At 47.9% G+C, this 24,796-nt stretch overlaps 1 protein-coding gene across 2 annotated transcripts in view; it reads left to right on the top strand.

Annotated features, from left to right (window-relative positions):
• The first annotated feature begins 9,309 nt into the window (after positions 1 to 9,309).
• The window catches only part of LOC141148203 (uncharacterized), a 111,442-nt gene continuing 95,955 nt past the window's right edge, over positions 9,310 to 24,796 (top strand). For both annotated transcript variants that reach the window (XM_073635421.1, XM_073635422.1), the window contains exons 1-2: positions 9,310 to 9,457; positions 16,987 to 17,275. In XM_073635421.1, the coding sequence (XP_073491522.1) occupies positions 17,005 to 17,275 (271 nt within the window). In that variant the 5' untranslated portion in view covers positions 9,310 to 9,457; positions 16,987 to 17,004. The remainder of the gene's footprint in view (positions 9,458 to 16,986; positions 17,276 to 24,796) is intronic.

Raw genomic sequence — 24,796 nt, 5'->3', positions numbered from 1 at the left:
CTAAATGCAGCCCACCAGATGCAGCCTACCAAAAGCAGCCCACCAAATGCAGCCCACCAGATGCAGAACACCAAATGCAGAACATCAAATGCAGAACACCAAATGCAGCCCACCAGATGCAGCCCAACAGATGCAGAACATCAAATGCAGAAAACCAAATGCAGCCCACCAAATACAGCACACTAAATGCAGCCCACCAGATTCAGCCCACCAGATGCAGCCCACCAAATGCAGCTAAACAGATGCAGAACATCAAATACAGAACACCAAATGCAGCCCAACAGATGCAGCCCACCAAATGCAGCCCACCAGATCCAGAACACAAGATGCAGCCCACCAGATGCAGCCCACCAAATGCAGCCCACCAAATGCAGCCCAATAGGTGCAGAACATCAAATGCAGAACACCAAATGCAGCCCACCAGATGCACTCCACCAGTGCAATTCCCACCAGATGCAGCCCACCAGATGCAGCCCACCAGATGCAGAACATCAAGTGCAGAACATTAAATGCAGCCCACCATATGCAGCCCACCAAATGCAGCCCACCAGATCCAGAACACCAGATGCAGCCCAATAGGTGCAGAACATCAAATGCAGCCCACCAAATGCAGCCCACCAGATGCAGCCCACCAGTGCAATTCCCACCAAATGCAGCCCGCCAAATGCAGCCCAACAGATGCACAACATCAAATGCAGAACACCAAATGCAGCCCACCAGATGCAGAACACCAAATGCAGCCCACCAGATGCAGAACACCAGATGCAGAACACCAAATGCAGCCCACCAGATGCAGAACACCAAATGCAGAACACCAGATGCAGACCACCAGATGCAGCCCACCAAATACAGCACACTAAATGCATCCCACCAGATGCATCCCACCAAATGCAGAACATCAAATGCAGAACACCAAATGTAGACCACCAAATGCAGCCCACCAGATGCAGAACACCAAATGCAGCCCACCAGATGCAGAACACCAAATGTAGCCCACCAAATGCAGCCCACCATGCAATTCCCACCAGTGCAATTCCCACCAAATGCAGCCCACCAAATGCAGCTCACCAGATGTAGAACACCAAATGCAGAACACCAGATGCAGCCCACCAGATGCAGCCCACCAGATGCAGCCCACCAGATGCAGCACACTAAATGCAGCCCACCAGATGCAGCCCACCAAATGCAGCCTGCCAAATGCAGCCCAACAGATGCAGAACATCAAATGCAGCCCAACAGATGCAGTCCACCAGATGCAGAACACCAAATGCAGAACACCAAATGCAGCCCACCAGATGTAGAACACCAAATGCAGCCCACCAGATGCAGCCCACCAGAGGCAGAACACCAGGTGCAGTCCACCAGATGCAGCCCAACAGATGCAGCCCACCAGATGCAGAACACCAGATGCAGAACACCAGATGCAGCCCACCAAATGCAGAACATCAAATGCAGTAAACCAAATGCAGCCCACCAGATGCAGCCCACCAAATACAGCACACTAAATGCAGCCTACCAAATGCAGCCCACAAAATGCAGCTGAACAGATGCAGAACATCAAATGCAGAACACCAAATGCAGCCCACCAGATGCAGCCCAACAGATGCAGAACATCAAATGCAGAAAACCAAATGCAGCCCACCAGATGCAGCCCACCAAATACAGCACACTAAATGCAGCCCACCAGATTCAGCCCACCAGATGCAGCCCACCAAATGCAGCTAAACAGATGCAGAACATCAAATGCAGAACACCAAATGCAGCCCAACAGATGCAGCCCACCAAATGCAGCCCACCAGATCCAGAACACCAGATGCAGCCCACCAGATGCAGCCCACCAAATGCAGCCCACCAAATGCAGCCCAATAGGTGCAGAACATCAAATGCAGAACACCAAATGCAGCCCACCAGATGCAGCCCACCAGATGCAGAACATTAAATGCAGCCCACCAGATGCAGCCCACCAAATGCAGCCCACCAGATCCAGAACACCAGATGCAGCCCACCAGATGCAGCCCACCAAATGCAGCCCAATAGGTGCAGAACATCAAATGCAGCCCACCAAATGCAGCCCACCAGATGCAGCCCACCAGTGCAATTCCCACCAAATGCAGTCCACCAAATGCAGCCCACCAGATGCAGCCCACCAAATGCAGCCCAACAGATGTAGAACATCAAGTGCAGAATACCAAATGCAGCCCACCAGATGCAGAACACCAGATGCAGCCCACCTGTGCAGTATCCACCAAATGCTGCCTATAAGTGCAGTGCCCAACGGTACCTGGATTAAAATCTCCTGTGTCATGGTGCTTGGATTTAAATTGCCCACCGGATTTAAATTGGCGGCCGCTGTAAGAAAGTTCCGCCTCCTGTGACACACGTCACACTGATTCAATGCCCCATTGGATCAGTGTTCCGCCAATCACAAAGCCAGTCTAGGAGGCGGGACTTTTTTACAGCACCACCAAACAGCTCAGACGAATCCCCAGCTCCATAACACAGCGGGAGATAGCCGCTGTGTATGTGTGCCACATACGAGGAGGAGGGAGGGAAGGACAGCACGGAAGCTTCGGCGCACAGTGCAGCCGCGCAGGATCGGCCCTGCTTGAGCCACAGCTCAATCCCGGTAGGCCAGTCCGGCCCTGGCCCCTGGTCCCTACCAGCTTGCATCACAGTGCCCCCTTACATCACATTTCCCTATCACAGTGGCCATATACACTATATTACTAAAAGTATTGGGACACCTGCCTACACACACATGAACTTTAACGGCGTCCCAGTCTTAGTCCGTAGGGCTTAATATTGGGTTGGCCCTCCCTTTGCAGCTATAACAGCTTCAACTCTTCTAGGCAGGCTGTCCACAAGGTTTAGGAGTGTGTCTATGGGAATGTTTGACCATTCTTCCAGAAACGCGTCAGACACTGATGTTGGTCGAGAAGGCCTAGCCCGCAGTCTCCACTCTAATTCATCCCAAAGTTGTTCTATTGGGTTAAGGTCAGGACTCTGTGCAGGTCAGTCAAGTTCCTTCACCCCAAACTCCCTCACCCATGTCTTTATGAACCTTGCTTTGTGCACTGGTGCGCAGCCATGTTGGAACAGGAAGGGGCCATCCCCAAACTGTTCCCACATTGTTAGGAGCATGAAATTGTCCAAAAAATGTCTTGGTATTTCCTTCACTGGAACTAAGGGGCCAAGCCCAACCCCTGAAAAACAACCCCACACCATAAACCCAACTCTACGGAGCTCCCGGCGGCACGTGTGCGCCCATGAGCCGCCTCTTAAAGAGCAACGTACAGGTACATTAATCTGCCTGTACATGCCCTTCTGCCGCAGTATATCTGCGTGAGGTGATCGGGAAGCGGTTAATGAGCAAGTTTGGGGTGGAGGAACTTGATGTCACTTCCGGTTTCGGCAATCAATGAGTCACTGGGCTCCGCCCAACGCATGTCGCCACGGTCACGTGACTTCCTCAGGGGTACTGCACATGTACAGTTAGTTATTTTGCATCTATTGCACCTTTGTGAGGTCAGGCACTGATGTTGGACAAGAAGGCCTGCCTCATAGTCTCTGCTCCAATTCATCCCAAAGGTGTTCTATTGGGTTGAGGTGCAGGCCAGTCAAGTTCCTCCACCCCAAAATCTAACAGTTAGTTTCTCTTCTTTCCCCATATTTGTCCAAACACACTCTTTGTCCTAGAGTGACAACAATGTTTAGTATGGTTGTCACCAAGTGTGTTAATGGGGTATTACCAAGAATGAAAAAAAGAGAAAGAAAAGTGTGAATAAGAAAACAAATGCAGCCGCCACATCTAAGAACTGGTGAGATGCTATAATTTTTTTGTCCTTAGATTTAGATACTTGAAATGTTTTTCTTTATTTTGACCTAAATACAGTATGTACAGAGAGGACTGACACAGCTCACCACAGGCAAGAGAAAGTGTGGGCATTGAGAAGTCACATACGAAGGTAAAGCAGATCTCTGGATAGAGGTCACATTACAGAATCTCTATTCCAAAAATGGAACCACAGATGAATATTTTCACAGCAAGGACACACAGCAGAAGACTCTCATGGATTTATTATTTTTTTACATGTTAATTGAAAACTTAAGGGCAGCTTCACCTTTAGGCTCCTTCAAAATGGCTGCTCTGATCAGGTCCACCTGGCAGTTTTTCAGGTGGACCTGATCAGACAGTCCATTCATCCCTATGGACAGGCAGTTCAAAAACTCTCATATAAATGGATGGTGCCGCGCTAATCCTGTTGTGTAAATCTCTAGTGGTTAAATAAATAAATTAAATTTAAATGTGTATAAGTAACCTAAAAAACCAGTGATATATTTATGCAAGTAATACAACTCACTGCAGAGAATAGGATTAATAGTAAGAGATTCTTGAAGGTGTAGATGTAAACAAATTTACAACCTAAAAGTCTCAAATAGAAATATCAATCTTAAATAACCATAGCAGTGGCAAGTTCAGCATGAGTGGCAAGAAACAATATGAAGTGTAGCAGCGTGAATTAAGTTAAATAATTATCAATCTTACATTAATACAGTGCGTGGTGCAAAACACTGTGCAACATAAATACCTATTTTATATAATGGCTTAAGGTGTTAAGCAACAAAAATTCCATAAAGTGCAAGTGTGCAGACAAAAGATGTATACATCAAATATATGAATAAACACTCCAAACTGGATATTAATAAAGTAAAAGTGAATGTCCCAACGGAAAATTGATGAGAAAAAGAAAAATCACACAAAGAAAAAATGTCCTTATTCTTGATAATATCTGTGACAGTATGGTGCTGGCATGCGCATGTAGCAGTTAAAGTGCCTGGTGACTCAGGATCTCATGCAGCTTCGTGTGCAAACACTACAGTGGGTAGTGGCCCCTTACCTCAAAGCAATGGGGCAACAGCATATGACCAAACTGGTTCTTTATCTTTTCCACCTGGCGGCTCCTATATATTCCTCACCGTCCCAGGGTAAGGTTCCCTCAGATGTGATGCAGGGGGTTGTTTAAAGTAGAAAAGAAGGAACCCAATAGTGTAATTCCATTTTTTAAAAGATACCGGTTTATTAAGCAAAGGAAGCAGGTACTCACATTAGAAACTATATGATACAGTGTTTGTATCCGATGAGCGGCGGGCTCGTAGCCTTCTCTCAGTCCAGCCTATCCCGTCCCTACGCGTGACGTCACACCACACGTGACGTCCCCTGAAGAAGTCACGTGTGGTGTGACGTCACGCGTAGGGACGGGATAGGCTGGACACACTGAGAGAAGGCTACGAGCCCGCCGCTCATCGGATACAAACACTGTATCATATAGTTTCTAATGTGAGTACCTGCTTCCTTTGCTTAATAAACCGGTATCTTTTAAAAAATGGAATTACACTATTGGGTTCCTTCTTTTCTACTTTAAACAACCCCCTGCATCACATCTGAGGGAACCTTACCCTGGGACGGTGAGGAATATATAGGAGCCGCCAGGTGGAAAAGATAAAGAACCAGTTTGGTCATATGCTGTTGCCCCATTGCTTTGAGGTAAGGGGCCACTACCCACTGTAGTGTTTGCACACGAAGCTGCATGAGATCCTGAGTCACCAGGCACTTTAACTGCTACATGCGCATGCCAGCACCATACTGTCACAGATATTATCAAGAATAAGGACATTTTTTCTTTGTGTGATTTTTCTTTTTCTCATCAATTTTCCGTTGGGACATTCACTTTTACTTTATTAATATCCAGTTTGGAGTGTTTATTCATATATTTGATGTATACATCTTTTGTCTGCACACTTGCACTTTATGGAATTTTTGTTGCTTAACACCTTAAGCCATTATATAAAATAGGTATTTATGTTGCACAGTGTTTTGCACCACGCACTGTATTAATGTAAGATTGATAATTATTTAACTTAATTCACGCTGCTACACTTCATATTGTTTCTTGCCACTCATGCTGAATTTGCCACTGCTATGGTTATTTAAGATTGATATTTCTATTTGAGACTTTTAGGTTGTAAATTTGTTTACATCTACACCTTCAAGAATCTCTTACTATTAATCCTATTCTCTGCAGTGAGTTGTATTACTTGCATAAATATATCACTGTTTTTTTAGGTTACTTATACACATTTAAATTTAATTTATTTATTTAACCACTAGAGATTTACACAACAGGATTAGCGCGGCACCATCCATTTATATGATAGCTATATATAGGTTAAGTGTACCGTAATAGGTGCATGCAGCTGGTCCACTTTTAGCCACCTCCATATACGATAGCGCAGGAATACTTTTACTAAACAGTTCAAAAACTCGTTTGACTGTACTTGTCATGTGGATCACAGGAGTGGAGTTTGTTCTGCCCTCCTGTGGTCCGCTTTCAGCAGACAGCAGGATAAAGTCCGCTGTCGGCTGATGTCACAGAGCCGGTCCAGGCTCTGGAAAGATTACAACCATATGGTCGGGATCTGCCCTGGACAGGCACCAGGCTCAGCCTCTCAGTGTGAGACGCTGAGAGCCCAAACCAGCTGCTCCCACCCTCTCCACAGCCCAGCGCTCCAGTGAGTGGGGGGGGGGGCAAAGCAGACAGCAGTGACTGTTGGGTTACCCCCTGTCCAGGATTCACTCGGACAGTCTGGGTTTTTGAATTATTAATCAGACCGGGGTGTAGCTCCCGAAGTAACCAAGCCACACAAATTTGTTGTCATCAGAGAGCCGTGGGTGGCTGTTTTGGGGCAGGTTCAGCATCACTGGGGGGGGGGCAATGATGACAGCAAGAATAGTTTGGCCACACCCACTGTTCACTGCATTACTACTCTCCTTGGGTCACCTACAAGTGTCCCAGGTCTTTTATAATCTTATAGTGTATGCAGGGCCATCTTTAATATTGATTGGGCCCCTCTGCAAACATTTTCTTGGGCCCCCCCACTCCATTCTGAGACATACAAAAAATAGCAGGTAGACTCAAAGTCAGTTTACTGCAGCAGATCACGGACACTTTTGACACCTTTTTGGGACCAGTGACATTTATACAGCGATCAGTGCTGTAAATAGCCACTGATCTACTGTATAAATGTCACTGGCAGGGAAGGTGTTAAGTGTGTTCCCTGGGAGGTGTTTCTGGAAGGGTTGCCACCTGTCTGGGTGTCACCCGGACAGTTCGGGTTTTGAATCATGTGTCCGGGTTTCAGACCAAGCTGTGGCTCCAAAAGTAACCGAGATAGTCACACACAAATCTGTTGCTGTCCGGGAAATGCGGGCAGCTGTCTGAGGGTGGGTTTGGCATCACTGGGTGATGATGTCAGCAATAGCAAGTTGGCCACAATCCCTGTTCGCTGCGGCACACTATGCGCACCACAGTACTACTCTCCTTGGGGCACCCAAAGGTATCCCAAGCGGCTAAAGGGTTCATATTTGGCTTGAAGAAAAGGTGGCATCCCTAGTTTCTAACTGTATGGGGGATGGGCTGACTGGAGGAGGCGAGAGATCGCTGTCACTGATCACTAGGAGCAGACAATCTCTCTCTAACGTCCTTGTCAGAACGGGGATCTGTCTGTTTACATTGACAGATCCCTGTTCTGGCTCTCGTTCCCGTGATCAAGGGTGGCTGGCGGACATCGCGGTCGCAGGCCATGTGCATCAGCTCACCCGCCATACAGCGGCACGTGCACGCCTACTACGGCTCCTTAAAGGAGCCGCTGTACATAGGGTTGCCACCTGTCTGGGAATCACCCAGACAGTTCGGGTTTGGAATCATGCGTCCGGGTTTCAGACTGCCTAAAACCCGGACACATTGTTCAGACTGGACTATGGCTTCCCAGCAGGGTTGCTGGCTGCAGTTGTGTAAGCTGAGAGTGTCTGTTACACTCTCTTTCACACTGCCCAAGGGAGGCACTAACCACCCCCCCCCACACACACAGATGGGAGAGGAGAGAGGGCTCGGTCTGCACCTCTTCCCCTCACCCCTACCCTTCTGTGTCTGCCCACACTCCAATCTCCAGGGCTGTGCCTCAGAAAAGGTAAGTGGGGGCTGTAAATTTGAAGACCAGCAGCCTCAGATACATCTGGATGGGTGGTGCTGACTGCCAAGGGGTGAGTGAGCTCACCATCCATCCCTGTCTGTGACTGAAGTCTCCCCCCTTCTTTCTCCTGCCTCTGAGTGGGTACACTAAGGTAAATCAGGGTTCTCAGAGCACCCCTTTACATCAGAGTTCCCCTTTACACCAGAGGACACAGTGTTTCCCCTTTACATCAGAGTCCTCTTCATACATCCGTACAGTGTCCCCCCTTAGATCAGGGTTCCCAGAGCATCCCTAACGTTAGAGTCCCCAGAGTTCTCCCCCACATCAGAGTCTGCAGAGTCCCCCCTTACAGTGAAAGGGAACTCTGTGGACTCTGATTTAAAGGGGGACTCTTGGTATTAACTTCATATGATTAGAAATGGTATTTAATATCAAAATATATGTATAGTTTATACTACAAAGAAATTGCTGTGTACCGCTAAAAGTGTTTGGGTTTGGGAAACCCCTAGCTGTACACCTACGGATATTTGCGGGAACTTGCTGACGTGTAACGTCAGAGGCTGGTCGGCAAGTAGTTAAAGTGACACTAAAGGTCATTTTTTTTTTTAAATAAAAAAACATGTCATACTTACCTCCACTGTGCAGCTCGTTTTGCACACAGTGGCCCCGAACATCCTCCTCGGGGGTTCTCGTGGCTCCTCCCCGCATCAGATAACCCCCTAGTAGAAGCGCTCTCCCGGGGGGTTACCTTGCGGGTGCGCTCCCAAGTCCAGCATTCGGCGTCCAGAGATGTTCGAATGCAAGACTCACCCCCCCCCCCCCGTTGAACCCTCAAACTTGTCCCACGGAGACGCGCCTTCTCTCTGCAGGGGTTTCTCTGCTGTTGATTGTATTTGATTGACAGCAGTGGGAGCCAATGGCTGCTCTGCTATCAATCTATCCAATCAACAGCCGAGAATCCCCTGCAGAGAGAAGGCGCGTCTCCGTGGGACAAGTTTGAGGGTTCAACGGGGGGGGCTGGGGGGGGCGGTCACTACCAGGTGTTTTCTTCACCTTAATGCATAGGATGCATTAAGGTGAAAAAACACAAACCTTTTCAACCCCTTTAAGCTTTGACAATAAAACCTGGAAGCTGATTGGTTTATATGCAGAGTTGCTCCAGATTTTACACTCTCCAGTTTTAGTAAATCCCCCCCCCCCCCAATGTGTTTGTGTTTTTATCTGTGTCCCCATTGGGGAGATCTCCAGAAAGCGGCTTCCTTAGTATTGATGTTATCATTGTATTGTAATGTGAGGCCCCCTCCTTCCTGTCTCTGCACTAATAACGGTTCTGATACAAAGTTTCACTTTCACTTCCTGCAGTTTTTTGCATGAGATCGCAGTGAAGAATTCGGTGTGTTGGGCGTATCACAAGCTTCCAGAATCGGTGAGTTAGGCTAATCATTGGGGTGTCACGGTATGTCAGTGGATTGGGGGGGGGGGGTGCAGTTGAAACTGTCATTGTTTTTTTTTTAAGAAGAGGATTAACCCTTTACTGGCAACAACCTGAACTCATATGAGCACGATACAAGTGACGCTCATGTCAGCAAAGAGTTTAAGGGGATAGTATCAGTGCAGGACTAAGAAGAAGGGTGTAGACATGGACAGCACTGTGTTCAGCAAGAGTTAAATCTCTCACTAGGGCCGCGTACACACGAGCGGACTTTTTGGCAACAAAAGTCCGACAGCCATTCCAGCGGACTTTCATCAGACTTTTGACGGACTTCCAACTGACTTTTGAAGAACAGACTTGCCTACACACGATCACACCAAAGTCCGACGGATTCGTACATGATGACGTGCGACCGGACTAAAACAAGGTTCAAAGCCAGTAGCCAATAGCTGCCCTAGCGTCGGTTTTCGTCCGTTGGACTAGCATACAGACGAGCAGATTTTTTGACTGGACTCGAGTCTGTCGGAAAGATTTGAAGCATGTTTCAAATCTAAAGTCCGTCAGATTTTCGACTGGAAAAGTCCGCTGAAGGTCCGATGAAGCCCACACACGGTTGGATTGTCCGCCGGACTCAGTCTGTCGGACCAGTCTGGTTGAAAAGTCCGCCCGTGTGTACGCTGCATAACAGTTAAAACTCACCTAGCAGCAAAAAGGGTGGCTGGTTCAAATCCAGACCATGACATCATCTGCCTGGAGTTTGCATGTTCTCCCTGTGCCTGCGTGGGTTTCCTCCGGGTACTCTGGCTTCCTCCCACACTCTAAAGACATGCTGGTAGGTTAATTGGATCCTGTCTAAATTGTCCCTAGTATATAAATGAATGTGTGTTAGGGACCTTAGGTTGTAAGCTCCTTGAGGGTAGGGACTGATGTGAATGTACAATGTATCTGTAAAGCGCTGTGTAAATTGACAGCGCTATATAAGTGCCTGAAATAAATAAATGACAGTGTGGATGTGGTATGAGTGACGCCATGGGGGTGGATTTGCTAAAGGCAAATATTCTGAGAAATCTTCAAGTGCAGTTGAGTCAAGTCTAGAGCTTAGTAAATGAGGGGGAGCTTTACTGACTTCCATCATCCAATCGCATTCAAGCAAACATGCCATTTTTTTATTTTCCTTCCATGTGATTGGGTATTCTTTCTAAAGTGAATCTTCATCTCATTTACTAAGGTCTGAAGCAAATGCTCTTGTAGAGCGCTCAGTCTATTTGCCTTTAGTAAACCAACCCCAATGTCACCTAGAAATATGTAAGGTGACCTGCACTCACCGGCCACATTATTAGGTCCACCTTGCTAGTAGTGGGTTGGACCCCCTTTTGCCTTCATTCTTCGTGGCATAGATACAACAAGGTGTTGGAAACATTCCTCAGAGATTTTGGTTAATAGTGGCGGAAGGTGTTTTGTTTTTTTGGGGGGGAAGAGGGGCAGCAAACAACCGCACCCCCCCCCATGTCTGCCAGTCGGTTGGTCCGACACTTACCCCATCTAGGTGGTGGGCTGGGGGGGCAGCGGCTCCAGTATCCTTCAGCATAGCGGGTCCCATCTAGGTGGTGGATGGTGGGCTGCGGCCAGTAGCTCCAGTGTCCTACAGCACGGCGGACACCAGCTAGGTGATGGGTGGTGGGCTGCGGGGGGCAGTAGCTCCAGTGTCCTCCAGCACGGCAGACCCCATATAGGTGGTGGATGGTGGGCTGTGGGCAGCGGCTCCAGTATCCTTCAGCAGGTGGACCCCATATAGGTGGTGGGTGGTGGGCTGCGGGCAGCGGCTCCAGTGTCCTCCAGCATGGTGGACCCCATATAGGTGGCGGATTGTGGGCTTCGGGGGGCAATGGCTTCAGTGTCCTCCAGCACGGCGGACCCCATATAGGTGGCGGATGGTGGGCTGTGGGTGGGCAGTGGCTCCAGTGTCCTCCAGTATGGCGTACCCCATCTAGGTGGCGGCGGGTGGGCTTCAGGGGGGCAGTGGCTCCAGTGTCCTCCAGCACGACAGACCCCATCCAGGCGGCGGATGGTGAGCTACGGGCAGTGGCTCCAGTGTCCTCCAGCACGGCAGACCCCATCTAGGTGGCGGGTGGTGGGCTGCGGGGGGCAGTGGCTCCAGTGTCCTACAGCATGGCGGACCCCATATAGGTGGCAGATGGTGAACTGCGGGCAGTGGCTCCAGTATCCTTCAGCACGGTGGATCCCATCTAGGTGGAGGGTGGTGGGCTGCGGGCAGCGGCTCCAGTGTCCTCCAGCACGGCGGACCCCATATAGGTGGCAGGTGGTGGGCTTTGGGGGCAGTGGCTTCAGTGTCCTCCAGCACGGCGGACCCCATATAGGTGGTGGATGGTGGACTTCGGGGGGCAGTGGCTTCAGTGTCCTCCAGCATGGCGTACCCCATCTAGGTGGCGGGGGGTGGGCTGCAGGGGGGCAGTGGCTCCAGTGTCCTCCAGCACGACAGACCCCATCTAGGTGGCGGATGGTGAGCTGCGGGCAGTGGCTCCAGTGTCCTCCAGCACGGCAGACCCCATCTAGGTGGCGGGTGGTGGGCTGCGGGGGCAGTGGCTCCAGTGTCCTACAGCACGGTGGACCCCATCTAGGTGACGGGTGGTGGGCTGCGGGGGGCAGTGGCTCCAGTGTCCTCCAGCACAGCGGACCCCATATAGGTGGCAGATGGTGGACTGCGGGCAGTGGCTCCAGTATCCTTCAGCATGGTGGATTCCATCTAGGTGGCGGGTGGTGGGCTGCGGGCAGCGGCTCCAGTGTCCTCCAGCACGGCGGACCCCATATAGGCGGCGGGTGGTGGGCTTCGGGGGCAGTGGCTTCAGTGTCCTCCAGCACGGCAGACCCCATATAGGTGGCGTATGGTGGGCTGTGGGTGGGCAGTGGCTCCAGTGTTCTCCAGCATGGCGTACCCCATCTAGGTGGCGGGGGGTGGGCTGCAGGGGGGCAGTGGCTCCAGTGTCCTCCAGCACAGCAGACCCCATCTAGGTAGCGGATGGTGAGCTGCGGGCAGTGGCTCCAGTGTCCTCCAGCATGGCAGACCCATCTAGGTGGCGGGTGGTGGGCTGCGGGGGACAGTGGCTCCAGTGTCCTCCAGCATGGCAGACCCCATATAGGTGACGGGTGGTGGGCTGTGGGGGGGCTGTGGCTCCAGTGTCCTCCAGCACGGCGGACCCCATCTAGGTGGTGGGTTGTGGGGGGCAGTGGCTCCAGTGTCCTCCAGCACGGTGAACCCCATATAGGTGGCGGGTGGTGGGCTGCGGGCAGCGGCTCCATTGTCCTCCAGCACAGCAGACCCCATCTAGGTAGCAGATGGTGGACTGCAGGGGGGAGGTGGATCCAGTGTCCTCCAGCACGGTGGGCCCCATATAGGTGGCGGGGGGGTGGACTGCGGACAGCGGCTCCAGTGTCCTCCAGCATGGCAGTTCCCCATCTAGGTGGCGGGTGGTGGGCTGTGGGCAACGGCTCCAGAGTCCTCCATCTAGGTGGCCGCTGTGTGTCTCCTCTCTCCTCCTCCTAGGTGCTAGGCGTCCAATAGGAACACCTGATGTTTTGTCCAATCGGCAAACAGGTCTCACAACCCGCTTCCTGATTGGTGGGGAGGAGATTTAGTGTGAAAATAGCGAATATTAATTCGCTATCATCACACAACTGGTTGAGTCCACCCTTTTTTGGAGCCTATTAGAGCCTCTGGAATCCATAGTCTGGCGCCCCTGTATGTAGATCAGGGGGCTGGACGCATGGAGGGGGCGGTGCCCGTGCGCCCCTAATAGACGGGCCTCAACTGGTGACATGATAGCATCACGCAGTTGCTGCATATTTGTCAGCTGCACATCCATGATGCCAATCTCCCGTTCCACCACATCCCAAAGGTGCTCTACTGGATGAGATGTGGTGAGTGTGGAGGCCATTGGAGAACTCTGACCTCATTGTCATGTTCAAGAAAGCTGGCTCTTTGTTCACCCGGACATATGCGGGCACCAGAGATCTTCTTGATACACTCCCTTTGGATGGTCTATGTGAATGGATGGGTAGCCATGGCTGGCTCTAACTGATTAAAACTTTATACAATATAATGTTTCCCTACATGGATGCTTTAATCTGAGCACAGTAATCTTCTAGTATGTATGAGCTAATTGCATTAGAGCCAGACCATATATAGGCTATTGAGTGTTCCCTTTCACTTCAATTTTGAAAATATACACTTTGCATCACCCAGGAAGTGCCATTAAGACATATCATTGCTGCGGTGTTCTGTTGGGGCTCTCCCTGTTGCTCCGGTGCCCCCCCGGGGATCATTTGCACTGTGGTGCTAGATTGCTGAGAGGATTACTGTATTGTACTCATGCATCCTGATGAAGCTTAAACTTGGTGAAATGCGTTGACACATAAATACCTCATTACTATCATTGGAATTAGCAAGACTACTGCAATTGCTTTATGTACAGTTGATCCGATAAGCACCATGATATTTGATTTGATGAAAAGTCCTTGTTTTTAAACATTATGTATAATAAAATGTATAATTTTAAACTCCTTGTTTGGCCAAATAGTTTTTGGTTTAACTATACAATACGGATGTTGACCTAAAGCAGTGGTCTTCAAACTGCGGCCCAGGGACCCAAATGTGGCCCTTTGCTTGCTTTTATCCTGCCCTTGGGGCACTATTACTTTCACGGATACCAACAATGGGGCATAATTCCCCCCCCCACACTGAGACTAGTGAAGGGGTACAATTCCTCCTAATGACACACTGGGGCACAACTCTTCTCACTGACATCAATGATGGGGTACACTTCTTCTCAATGACACCAATAATGGAGCTCAGTTCCTCCCAATAACACCAACAATTGGGTCCAATGACACCAATGATGGGGCACTATTCCTCCCACTGTCACCAAGGATTGAGCACAACGTCTCCCACTGAAACCAACGATGGGGCACTATTCCTCCTAATGACACCAACTATTGGGCCCAATGAGACTAATGATGGGGCACAATTCCCCTGAATGACACAAATGATGGGGCACAGTTCCCCCACTTTTATAATTTTTCCCACTTAAAATGACTCTTATGCCCCATACACACAGTCGGATTTTCCGACGGGAAATGTTCGATGGGAGCTATTTGTCTGAAATTCCGACCGTGTGTAGGACATTTTCCATCGGAATTTCCGTCACACAAAATTTGAGATCTGGATCTCAAATTTTCCAACAACAAAATTCGTTGCAGAAGCAGAAGAGCCCCACTGACTATTGAACTTCATTTTTCTGGCTTGTCGTACGTGTTGTACATCACCGCGTTCTTGACGTTCGCAATTTCCGACCAACTTTGTGTGACCGTGTGTATGCAAGACAAGTTTGAGCCAACATCCGTCACAAAAAAATCCATCAATTTTGTTGTCGTAATGTTCGATCAATGTCCAATCGTGTGTATGTGGCATAACATGATTGTAGTAATAAGCGAAGTTATTTACAAATGAAACAATTAAAAAAAAAATACATTTTAGATTGAAATCATGAACAAAACAAATAAAAATGAAAGCAGTTTAAATATTATTATACAACATACTGTAGTTATAATTCTTAGAAAACTAGAAATAAAAAATCTGCAAGAAAAAAAAGAATTGATTGCTAGGATAGAGGAAGAGATTAATTAGGGAAGATTAAAGTAAATTACGAGTTCATAAAGCGTTGAATGAGAACAAATGTTATTTAAAAGGAAGAAGAAAAAAAAAGGAACACTATTTTTTAAACTTGTCAGGTTGCTTTTACTGTAGATTGACGCTCATCCCTTCAATCTGCAGACAAATAAAATAGAATAGATACAAAACTAACAATGTTACTTTTTATCTCTCTATCTCCTGACTGATCAATGTTTATAAACAATATTACTTTGTATCTCTCTATCCCCTGTCTGATCAATGTTTATAAACAATGTTACTTTGTATCTCTCTATCTCCGGTCTGATTAATGTTTATAAACAATGTTACTTTGTATCTCTCTATCTCCTGTCTGCTCAATGTCTATAAACAATGTTACTTTGCATCCATTTGTTCACTATTAGCTTTATATTTCCAGTATTTGGGTACTGAATTGCTGCTGTCTTTGGTGTTTTTAGTTTGTTGGCGCAGAGTGCAGGTGATTGAATAAATACAGCGGAACCTTGGATTACAAGCATAATCCGTTCCAGGAGAATACTTGTAATCCAAAGCACTCGCATATCAAAGCGAGTTTCCCCATAGAAATCAACAATCATAGAAATCATGGAAACAAAGATAATTAGTTCCGCATTGACTTCTATTGCATGCAATACCGCATGTGGCCAGACTTGTGGGGGGGCACCGGAGAGCCTCAGAAATACTTAGGGACAGCTTGGCTGAACTCTGAAACCCTCGGAAAGGCTTGGAAACACTCAGGAACGGAGTCGTTTTGAGTATTTCCAAGTTATTCCAGGTATTTCCGAACGGCTCTGAACTGTTCCAAGTGTCACCGGCGCCCCCACACCTCTGGCCAAATGCGGTACTGCACACCACATTAGCTTGAATTCTGCTCATTTTGCGAGTCAACACTCACAAACCGGGTCAGGATTTTTAAAAAAAAAGTTGCTCGTCTTTCAAAGCGCTCGTTAACCACGTTAACCAAGGTTCCACTGTACACTTAAGCGGAGATAAATTAATTTAACTTCACTGCAAGACTCGTAAGTGCCCCTCTTCCTAATTTCGATTTGTATGGATTTTTTTGTGGGTGAGTGTGCAAAATCTGGTCCAGCTCTGCATAGAAACCAATCAGCTTCCACGTTTTTATGAACACATTTTTTTTTTTTTTAAAAACTGAAGTTAGAACCTGATTGGCTACCATGCAGAGCTGCACTGGATTCTGAGTGCACCAGAGTATGGTGTCTACCCTTGGGACTATTTAAGGGCCATTCATTCTTAATGGAACCCCAAATGTGGTGCAATTTTTCTATGAATGTCAAGTAAAAAAACTTGAAAGTTACAGTAAAATGCACGTGAAAAAATGTGCCTGCCTCAGTGCCAAATCTTGGTACAATCTTGGAGCTTCTTTAGCACGATAAACGATCATAGGTCAGCCCGTTAAAGTGAATGGGCTGCCCTATTCGCGTTACACGGAAACGCATGTAATTTGCACAAAAATAAAATGTGAGCTGAAACATGTGTTTCCACTACCTGAAATGTGAATGGAGCCTAAAAGTTCTATAATAATCCTATGAGAAAAATATAATATTTTATATTTAATTCCAAAACAGGTATACAGACAATTACGGGTCTTGAAGAAGAGATATGTTGTAAATCGATCTATCTCCACTGCAAGACCCGAGTGCATCTACATCTCTTTTGGATTTGTATGGATTTCTTTGTGGATGAGCACCCAGGCATTTACCTCATACATAGTGTATGGCAAGTACCCTTGGGACTGTTGGTATAATGTGTGCCAATCATGTTTTACTGTTTTCTACAGCTTAAGGACATCCAGAAGATGAGGTGTTGTGATCACTTAGTAGTCGGAATATTTTCCCGAGAGGACAGAAGGACCTATGAATGGTTGTTACGTATCATTACCTTCATCATGTGGGTGAAGGAGGTGAAGCCCATCCTGATCACCAATAATCGGTCCGATTTTACAGAGCAAGTCCCCAGGTGTTCCTTCGGCATCATTTACCACAGCAAGACAAGAGGGCGCCTAAACATCACTGATGTTACTGACAGCCTGTACGATGAAGAGCTGCAACACCTATCTCAGGCTTATGGTAAGTTTGTGCCAAGATTAGTCTACAGCTGGCCATTTATGATTCAGTTTTTTTCGTTTAGCCAGGAAAAAAAAAATAATTTGATTTCCCCATCCACTCATGGAGATCAAATAAAAATGCACCAAATTAGCTGTTTCATGAAAAGTCAATAGATAGCTATACTTTTCATGAACAGGAATGGCCATATGCGGATCAAAATTTGACCAGGCCCTGCTGAGCCTGCTGAATTTGTATAGCCAGCTCTATAGAGAGTTTTAATTGGTAATTCCACTTAAAATGGTACATTGGTGTTCAGTAGGGATGAGCCGAACACCCCCCGTTTCGATTTGCACCAGAACCTGCGAACGGACCGAAAGTTCGCGCAAACTTTAGAACCCCATTAAAGTCTATGGGACTCGAACGTTCAAAATCAAAAGTGCTCATTTTAAAGGCTAATTTGCATGGTATTGTCCTAAAAAGGGTTTGGGGACCTGAGTCCTGCCTCAGGGGACATGTATAAATGCAAAAAAAAGTTTTAAAAACAGACGTTTTTTCGGGAGCAATGATTTTAATGATGCCTAAAAAAAAGTGAAATATTCCTTTAAATATCGTACCTGGGGGGTGTCTATAGTATGCCTGTACAGTGGCGTGTGTTTCCCATACTTAGATCAGTCCCTGCACAAAATGTCATTTTTAAAGGAATAAAAGTCATTTAAAACTGCTTGCGGCTTTAATGTAATGTTGGGTCCTGGCAATATGGATGAAAATCAGTGAGACAAACAGCATGGGTACCCCCCCTAGTCATGTACCAGACCCTATGGGTATTGTATCGATATTAAGGGGAACTCTGCACCCAAATTAAAAAAAGGAAAGGCGTGGGGCCCCCAGGCCCTATATACTCTGAACAGCAGTATACAGGCGATGCAAACAAGACAGGGACTGTAGGTTTGTTTTTAAGTTGAATCTGTTTGTAATTTTGAACTGGTACATTTTTAAAGTGTAGCTCCAGCCAAAAAATCAATTTTTAAGCTTTTTGGAAAACATAGGGAAGGGTTATCACCCCTGTAACATTTGTTTTGCTGTCTGTGCTCCTCTTCAGAAGATTTCACCTCATTTTCTGTCCCAATGACAAATGTTTTTTGAAAATTTGGGGTTTTTTGTGAAACAAAGATTGGTGATAAAGCATCAGTGGAAAGGAGAAAAGTTTTTCCCATATTAACTCTTACAGGAGAGAATTTCCCTTCCTAGGAGTAGATTTCATCTCACTTCCTGTTGTCTCCTCCCGTTTGCTAGTAGGAGTCGTTTGTAAGTTGGATGTTTGAAAGTAGGGGCATGCCCTATATACTCTGCAGAAATTGGGGCCTTAGGTATTGGTGTTGCCACAACACTTTAAGCCCTCACAGTTACTTCTGGTGGGGCGCAGAAACGGGCCCTGCTGTAAAATAATACATCAAGAATTGTAATTACATGCCATTGTTGAACAGGGGCAGAAAAATTGGGCCTTTGGTGGTGGTGGTGGTGCTGGTGCCACAACACTGTAAGCCCTCACAGTTACTCTTGGTGGGTGCAGGAATGGGCCCTGCTGTGAAATATTAGACCAAGAATTGTAATTACATGCCCCTGTTAAACAGGGGCTGAAATATTGGGCCTTAGGCACTGGTGCTGGTGCCACAACACTGCAACCCCTCACAGATACTCTAGTTGAGCGCAGCAAGGAACCCTCCTGCAAAATATTGCATCAAAATTGTAATTACACGCCCCTATTAAACAGGGGCTGAAAATTTGGGTCTTAGCCACTGGTGGTGGCTCCCAGAACCAAAAATGTTCTTACAAGCTATCAGCATGATCATTGAGGAGGAAGAGGATAATCACTCAGCATAACAGGATAGTCACTCAGCATCAGCATAGACAGTCTTGAAGGGATCTGACATTTCAAAAAAAATTATTCGGTTACATCAGCATCAGGTGCCTGGTAGCTGGTGGTGATCCAAGACTGATTCATTTTTGTGAAGGTCACTCGATTGACCGAGTCGGTGGACAGACGCACCCTGTGATCGGTTACAAAGCCTCCAGCAGCACTGAATGTGCGTTCCGAAAGAACGTTGGATGCAGGACAGGCCAGTAGCTCAATTGCATACTGTGCAAGCTCTGGCCAGTGATCCATCCTCAAGACCCAGTAACCCAGAGGATTTTCGGTGGGAAAGGTGTCTAAGTCAGATCTTGCCCCTAAGTATTCCTGCACCATGTAAAACAGACGCTGGTGATGGTTGCTGGAACCGATCATACCTTGGGGCTGCGGAATAAAAAATTGTCTGAACGCATTGGTCAGATGGCCACCTTCTCCACCGCTCCTTCTTTGACTGACCGAAGTGTCAGCAACACGTTGTCCAGGAACAGGAGTTTGTAACCTCCCAGGCTCTGGGAACGCGTTGCACAGACCTTTCTGCAAGGCCTCCCGAAGATGTTTCATCCTCTGCTCCCTCTGCGACGGCAAGATAAGGTCCCTTGTAACGTGGATCAAGGAAGGTTGCCAGCCAGTATTGATCCCTCTCCTTGATACCACGAATATGAGGATCCTTCCGCAGGTTTGCAGGATCAGAGAGGCCATGCAGCATAGGTTTGCTAAGGCATTCGGTCCGGAGTCCTCTGGGTCACTAAGGACGACATGATCCACAGCCACTTCCTCCCAGCCAAGTACAAGTCCATGGGTTTCTTGGGACTGTAAATGATCCCTTGAAGACTGCTGCTGATGTTGAGTGCCAGGCTCCACCTCCATGCTGACACAATCCTCCTCCTCCTCCTCGTCCTCTTCCTGCGTGATCGGCGGGCACGCAGGAACACTGTCTGGATAAAGGGGGCCTTGAGAGGTAAGGAAGTCCTCCTCTTCCTCCCTCTGTTCTGCCTCAATTGCCGTGTCCATTATTCCATGGAGCGTGTGCTCCAACAGGTGGACAGAGGTACAGTGTCACTAATGCATGCACTGTCACTGCTCACCCTCCTCGTGGCCTCCTCAAATGGTGACAGGACAGTGCATGCACTCATATGTACTCATTGATGGCCCTCTGCTGCATGTGCAGCCGCTGCAGCATGGCCAACGTTGAGTTCCACCTGGTGGGCATGTCACAGATTAGGCGGTTCTTGGGCAGGTTAAATTCCTTTTGGAGGTGAGCCAGCTGAGCACTGGCATTATATGACCTGCAGAAATGCACAAGACTTTCCTGGCCTGTCTCAGGACATCCTGTAAGCCCAGGTACCTGCCCAAGAACCGCTGCACCACCAAGTTAAGGACGTGAGCCAAACAGGGCACATGGGTCAGTTGTCCCTGTCGGAGGGCAGAGAGGAGGTTGGTGCCATTGTCGCAAACCACCATACCTGCCTTAAGCTGGCATGGCGTCAACCACCTCTGAACCTGCCCCTGCAGAGCTGACAGAATCTCTGCCCCAGTGTGGCTCCTGTCCCCCAAGCACACCAGCTCAAGCACCGCATGGCATCTTTTTGCCTGCGTGCTTGCGTAGCCCCTTGAACGCCTACGGAGCACCGCTGGTTCCGAGGACAAATCAGAACAGGAAGAGGCCATGGAGGAAGAAGAAGAGGAGGGGGTGGAGGAGAGAGGTGTGGCAGATTCACCACTAGTAGAATTTTGGAGGTGTGGTGGCGGAACAACCTCCAACACTACTGCACCCTGTCCTGCATCCTTCCCAGCTGCCAGAAGAGTCACCCAATGCGCGGTGAAAGATAGGTAACATCCCTGTCTATGCCTGCTGGACCATGAGTCAGTGGTGATATGCACCTTACCGCTGACCGCCCTGTCCAGCGAGGCCAAAACATTGCCTTCCACATGCCGGTAGAGAGCCGTAATCACCTTCCGTGAGAAAAAGTGGCATTTGGGAACCTGCCACTGAGGAACCGCAAATTACACAAACTCATGGAAGGGGGCAGAGTCTACCAACTGAAAAGGTAGCAGTTGAAGTGCTAGCAATTTAGCCAAGCTAGCATTCAACTGCTGGGCATGTGGATGGCTGAGAGCGAACTTATTTCGGCGGTGCAGCAGCTGGGGCAGGGAAACTTGCCTGGTACAATCTGACGTCGGTGTACCGATAGCAGATTGCCTGCAAGTACTTGGCTGTGACACACCTAATTCTACACCTTCATTCCTCTCAGTGCAGGTCTCAGAGAGGACTGAAGGTATAGTGGGGTTGGAGATCCCAGCTGATGAGGAGCAAGGAGAGGTCCTCTTTGTTCTTTGGTGTGGGTCTTTTAGGTACGCTTACCAACGAACTGCATAGCAGATCGAAATATGTCTGGTCAAGCATGTGGTGCCCAAGCGGGTGATGTTTTGGCCACGCGAGATACGCTTGAGACATATGTTGCAAATAGCAGCAGTGGGATCTGATGCACTCGTCTCAAAAAAGGCCCACACCAAAGAATTTTTGGAATAACGCGCAGAGACGGCAGCGCCCTGCACATGCAGAGCTCTACGGTGTGATGCAGTTGGTGTGCTGCCCTTAAGCTGGCCCCTGGAGGGCATCCTGCCTTGTTGGTAATGTGCCTCCTCCTCCTCCTCCCCACTCCTATCAGGCACCCACGTGGAGTCAGTGACCTCATCATCCCCTCCCTCCTCATCACTGGAGCAAAGCTGGCAGTATGCTGCAGCTGGGGGAACATGACTTCCAGATTGCTGTCCTTCTTGGTAACCCCTCTCTCTGGGCTCACGTTACTGCCTTCCTCTAGCTGGGTACCATCATCGGAGCTTTCAAAACGCTGGGCATCCTCCTGGAGCATGTACCCAACACTGTGGTCAAACAGTTCGGGGGACTCCTCAGGAGGACATTTTGGGGCTAGGGAAGGAGTGACTGATGCCATTGAGCCGAGGGAAGATGCCGCGTTTGCAGCTGCTTTTCCAGACAAAGTACCCTGAGCCTGGGTGAGAGAGGATGAGGAGAATGAGGATGGCCTTGTCATCCACTCTACCAAGTCTTCTGCATGTTGCTGCTCAACATGGCCAGCTGCCGAAAAAAAGGAGAAGCGTGTCGCGCGGCCACGTGCTGATGAGGATGCACCGTGTCCATGACCAGCACTGTTGCCTCTAGACACAGAGCCAGCTTGCCCTCTTTATTGGCTTGTGACTGTCTGCCTCTCCTTATTGGCCTTTCAGACAGGCTAATGGCCTGCAGTGAGATGTAGCTGTACAATGCTGGGATGTATATATATACTGATACTGCAGCTAGCAGAATCAACTGCCTGCCTGTAGTATTATTAGCATGAGAACACCAGCAATTGTCTTCAGGTAGCTTTAGGTGCACACTGTGCAGAGGACACAGTACACTAACTGTAAATACTGTAGCCGCCTGCCTGTGGTATTATTAGGAGCAGAACAACAGCAATTGTGTTTAGGTAGCTTTAGGTGCACACTGTGCAGAGGACACAGTACACTAACTGTAAATACTGTAGCTGCCTGTCTGTGGTATTAATGGGATCAGAAGAGCACCACCAATTTTCTTCAGGTAGCTTTAGGTGCACACTGTGCAGAGGACACAATACACTAACTATAAATACTGTAGCTGCCTGCCTGTGGTATTAATAGGAGCAGAACAACAGCAATTGTGTTCAGGTAGCTTTAGGTGCACACTGTGCAGAGGACACAGTACACTAACTGTAAATATTGTAGCTGCCTGCCTGTGGTATTAATAGTATCAGAAGAACACCACCAATTTTCTTCAGGTAGCTTTAGGTGCACACTGTGCAGAGGACACAGTAGACTAACTGTAAATACTGTAGCTGCCTGCCTGTGGTATTAATAGGATCAGAAGAACACCACCAATTTTATTCAGGAAGCTTTAGGTGCACACTGTGCAGAGGACGCACTACACTAACTTGTAAATACTGCAGCTGCCTGCCTGTGGTACTAATAAGATCAGAAGAACACCACCAATTTTCATCAGGTAGCCTTAGGTGCACACTGTGCAGAGGATGCACTACGCTAACTTGTAAATACTACAGCTGCCTGTGGTACTAATAGGATCAGAAGAACACCACCAATTTTCTTCAAGTAGCTTTAGGTGCACACTGTGCAGAGGACGCACTACACTATCTTGTAAATACTGCAGCTGCCTGCGGTACTAATAGGATCAGAAGAACACCACCAACTTTCTTCAGGTAGCTTTAGGTGCATGCTGTGCAGAGGACGCACTACACTAACTTGTAAATACTACAGCTTCCTGCGGTACTAATAGGATCATAAGAACACCACCAATTTTCTTCAGGTAGCTTTAGGTGCACACTGTGCAGAGGATGCACTACACTAACTGTATACTGTAGCTAATAGGACTAATAGGATCAGAAAAACACCAGCAATTTTCTTCAGGTAGCTGTAAATACTGTAAAAACACCTGCCTACCTGTCAGTAGGAAGAGAATAACAGGAACTGATCTAGCTAAAACTGAATACAGTGTGTATATATATATATATATATATATATATATATATATATACACACACACACACACACACACACAACACCTAGGATGTATATATATGCACAATACACTGTTAGTGCAGCTAACTGACTCGCCTCTCTTTCTCTCTCTCAACGCCGGAACACACTACACAGGGCCGACGTGCAGGCAGCCTTAAATAGTGTGGGGCGTGTACTAAACCCCCTGAGCCATAATTGGCCAAAGCCACCCTGGCTTTGGTCAATTATGGCTCTCTGTACAGACGGCGCTGTGATTGGCCAAGCATGCGGGTGATAGTGCATGCTTAGCCAATCATCAGCCAGCAATGCACTGCGATGCCGCAGTGATTTATGGGCCGTGACACGCCACTCGAATTTGGGGGGAACGACCCATATCGTTCATAATTCGACAAACGGTCGGACATGCGATGTTCACGTTGAACATGGGTTTGACTCAAACTCGAAGCTCATCCCTAGTGTTCGGCACATGAAGCCTGAATGTCCTCTAACTTGTCGATAACCCTAACCTAACCATAACAATTGAAATCTATTCTGCTAACCTAAATATAAGACAGTAATGTAGACAAAAACTCACCCAAGCTCTACTGAATGATTGTAGAATGATGAGCTGAATAACAGTGCTCAGGCTTGTTGTGTCCCATAGACATCAAAATAGCAAAAAAATGCCGGCAACTTGATTGCTTCTTCTTAAATCTTTATTGAGCACTAACAGCAGTGCGACATCTAAATTGCTAATATGTTTCGGCCGGAGCCTTGATGCTATGAGGAAGGCTCCGGCCGAAACATGTTAGCGTTTTAGATGTCGCACTGCTGTTAGTGCTCAATAAAGATTTAAGAAGAAGCAATCAAGTTTAGGTGCACGCTGTGCAGAGGACACAGTACACTAACTATAAATACTGTATGTGCCTGCCTGTGGTATTAATAGGATCAGAAGAACACCACCAATTTTCTTCAGGTAGCTTAAGGTGCACACTGTGCAGAGGACACAGTACACTAACTGTAAATACTGTAGCTGCCTGCCTGTGGTATTAATAGGATCAGAACAACAGCAATTGTGTTCAGGTAGC

This window comes from Aquarana catesbeiana, linkage group LG06 (assembly GCF_042186555.1).
Source record: "Aquarana catesbeiana isolate 2022-GZ linkage group LG06, ASM4218655v1, whole genome shotgun sequence".
NCBI classification, from domain to species: domain Eukaryota; kingdom Metazoa; phylum Chordata; class Amphibia; order Anura; family Ranidae; genus Aquarana; species Aquarana catesbeiana.
This window is presented reverse-complemented; position numbering and strand designations above follow the sequence as displayed.